At 60.1% G+C, this 1,352-nt stretch overlaps 1 protein-coding gene across 1 annotated transcript in view; it reads left to right on the top strand.

Annotated features, from left to right (window-relative positions):
• The window catches only part of MYO9B (myosin IXB), an 88,921-nt gene that overhangs the window by 82,634 nt on the left and 4,935 nt on the right, over positions 1–1,352 (top strand). Inside the window, 2 exon segments of the mRNA XM_027771286.1 lie at positions 274–392; positions 639–770. Of these exon segments, the coding sequence (XP_027627087.1) occupies positions 274–392; positions 639–770 (251 nt within the window).

Raw genomic sequence — 1,352 nt, 5'->3', positions numbered from 1 at the left:
GTGGGGGGCCAAAACTAGTGCATTGGGCATGCGCGGGGAGCCGGCGGGAGGGGCTATGGCCCCTGATTCTGCAGCAGGAACCCCCCTAACCGGTTGTGAGACCCCTGAAACAGGGATCGAGCTCTTAGGCGCATCTCAGAACCCAGCCTCGTTTGTCCCTTGTGATCGGAGAGTTCGGGACCAGGACTCTCCCTGTGGCGCGGGTGTGCCCCTGTGCCCCGGAGCATGTCGGGAAAAAGTGCTTCTGCAGTTTTGTCCCTCCGCTGACGCTCTTGGCCTCCCCCAGAGCTGCCGGAGAAGCAGGAGCAGCTGGCCGCCATTTATGCCGTCCTGGAGCACCTGCCCGAGGCCAACCACAACTCCCTGGAGAGGCTCATCTTCCACCTTGTGAAGCAAGTGCCTCCGGTGGGGTCTGGGGTCCCCATTAGATACTCTTGCAGAAGCAATCCGGGCTGCTATTCTGTAGGATACGGACCATGTTGGGAGCCTGGGAGGGGGCTGGGGCCACCCAGGTCCTGGAAGCGAGTGTCCTCGCCCTTCCTGGCAGCTGCCCCGGGCCTCGAAACTCCCATCTTGGGGTTCCCTGGGACCTCCCCCTCTCTCCCATGGCCGCCCCCTAACTGCTGGTGGCCGTGCAGGGTGGCGCTGCTGGAGGACGTGAACCGTATGTCACCCGGAGCCCTGGCCATCATCTTCGCTCCCTGCCTCCTGCGCTGTCCCGACAACTCGGACCCTCTGACCAGCATGAAGGATGTCCTTAAGATTACCACGTGAGTGCCCGGCAGGGCCTGGCGCCACCGCGACGCAGGCTCAGGGTGCCCCAGACAGGTCTGTCCCAGCCCTGCAGAGAGAGAAGCTGCAAGGGAATGCCCAGAAGGCAAGCGGCTCTGTAGCCTGGTGGTTAGGGAGGCTGGATCCCACAAGGCTAACTGCCCCGCGCCAATCTCGTTCCTGGGGCTTGAGAAACGTCCCAGGCCTGTGTGCGCATGCCCAGAATCCCAAAGGCCGAAGAGAGAGAAGGGATTGCAGCATGGCGGACCGCAGTTAAAATCCCAGATCTGGCGGCTTGCTTTCTCACTTTCCCTCTCCCTCCCTCCCCCTGTCTCTCTCTGGTGAAAACCTGTGACCTATAACACTTTTTTTTTTTCCAGAGAGATTTTTGCTATAGGGCACATGCGTTCACTGGAGAGAGAGGGAGGATGAAAAATCACCTCACAGAGGGGATGGCCGCACCACAATCCCTTCTCCTCCAGTCTCCTCTTGGGATTTTGGGCATGCACACAAGTATCCAGCATGAGTTTAAGTCACCAGGTCTGGGACTCAAACCATGGTCGACTACATGGGAGTCCAAT

The sequence above is a fragment of the Tupaia chinensis genome, unplaced genomic scaffold (assembly GCF_000334495.1).
Source record: "Tupaia chinensis unplaced genomic scaffold, TupChi_1.0 Scaffold000201_1, whole genome shotgun sequence".
In the NCBI taxonomy this organism is placed as follows: domain Eukaryota; kingdom Metazoa; phylum Chordata; class Mammalia; order Scandentia; family Tupaiidae; genus Tupaia; species Tupaia belangeri.
Note: the sequence above shows the minus strand (reverse complement) of the source record. Positions and strands in the feature narration are given on the sequence as shown.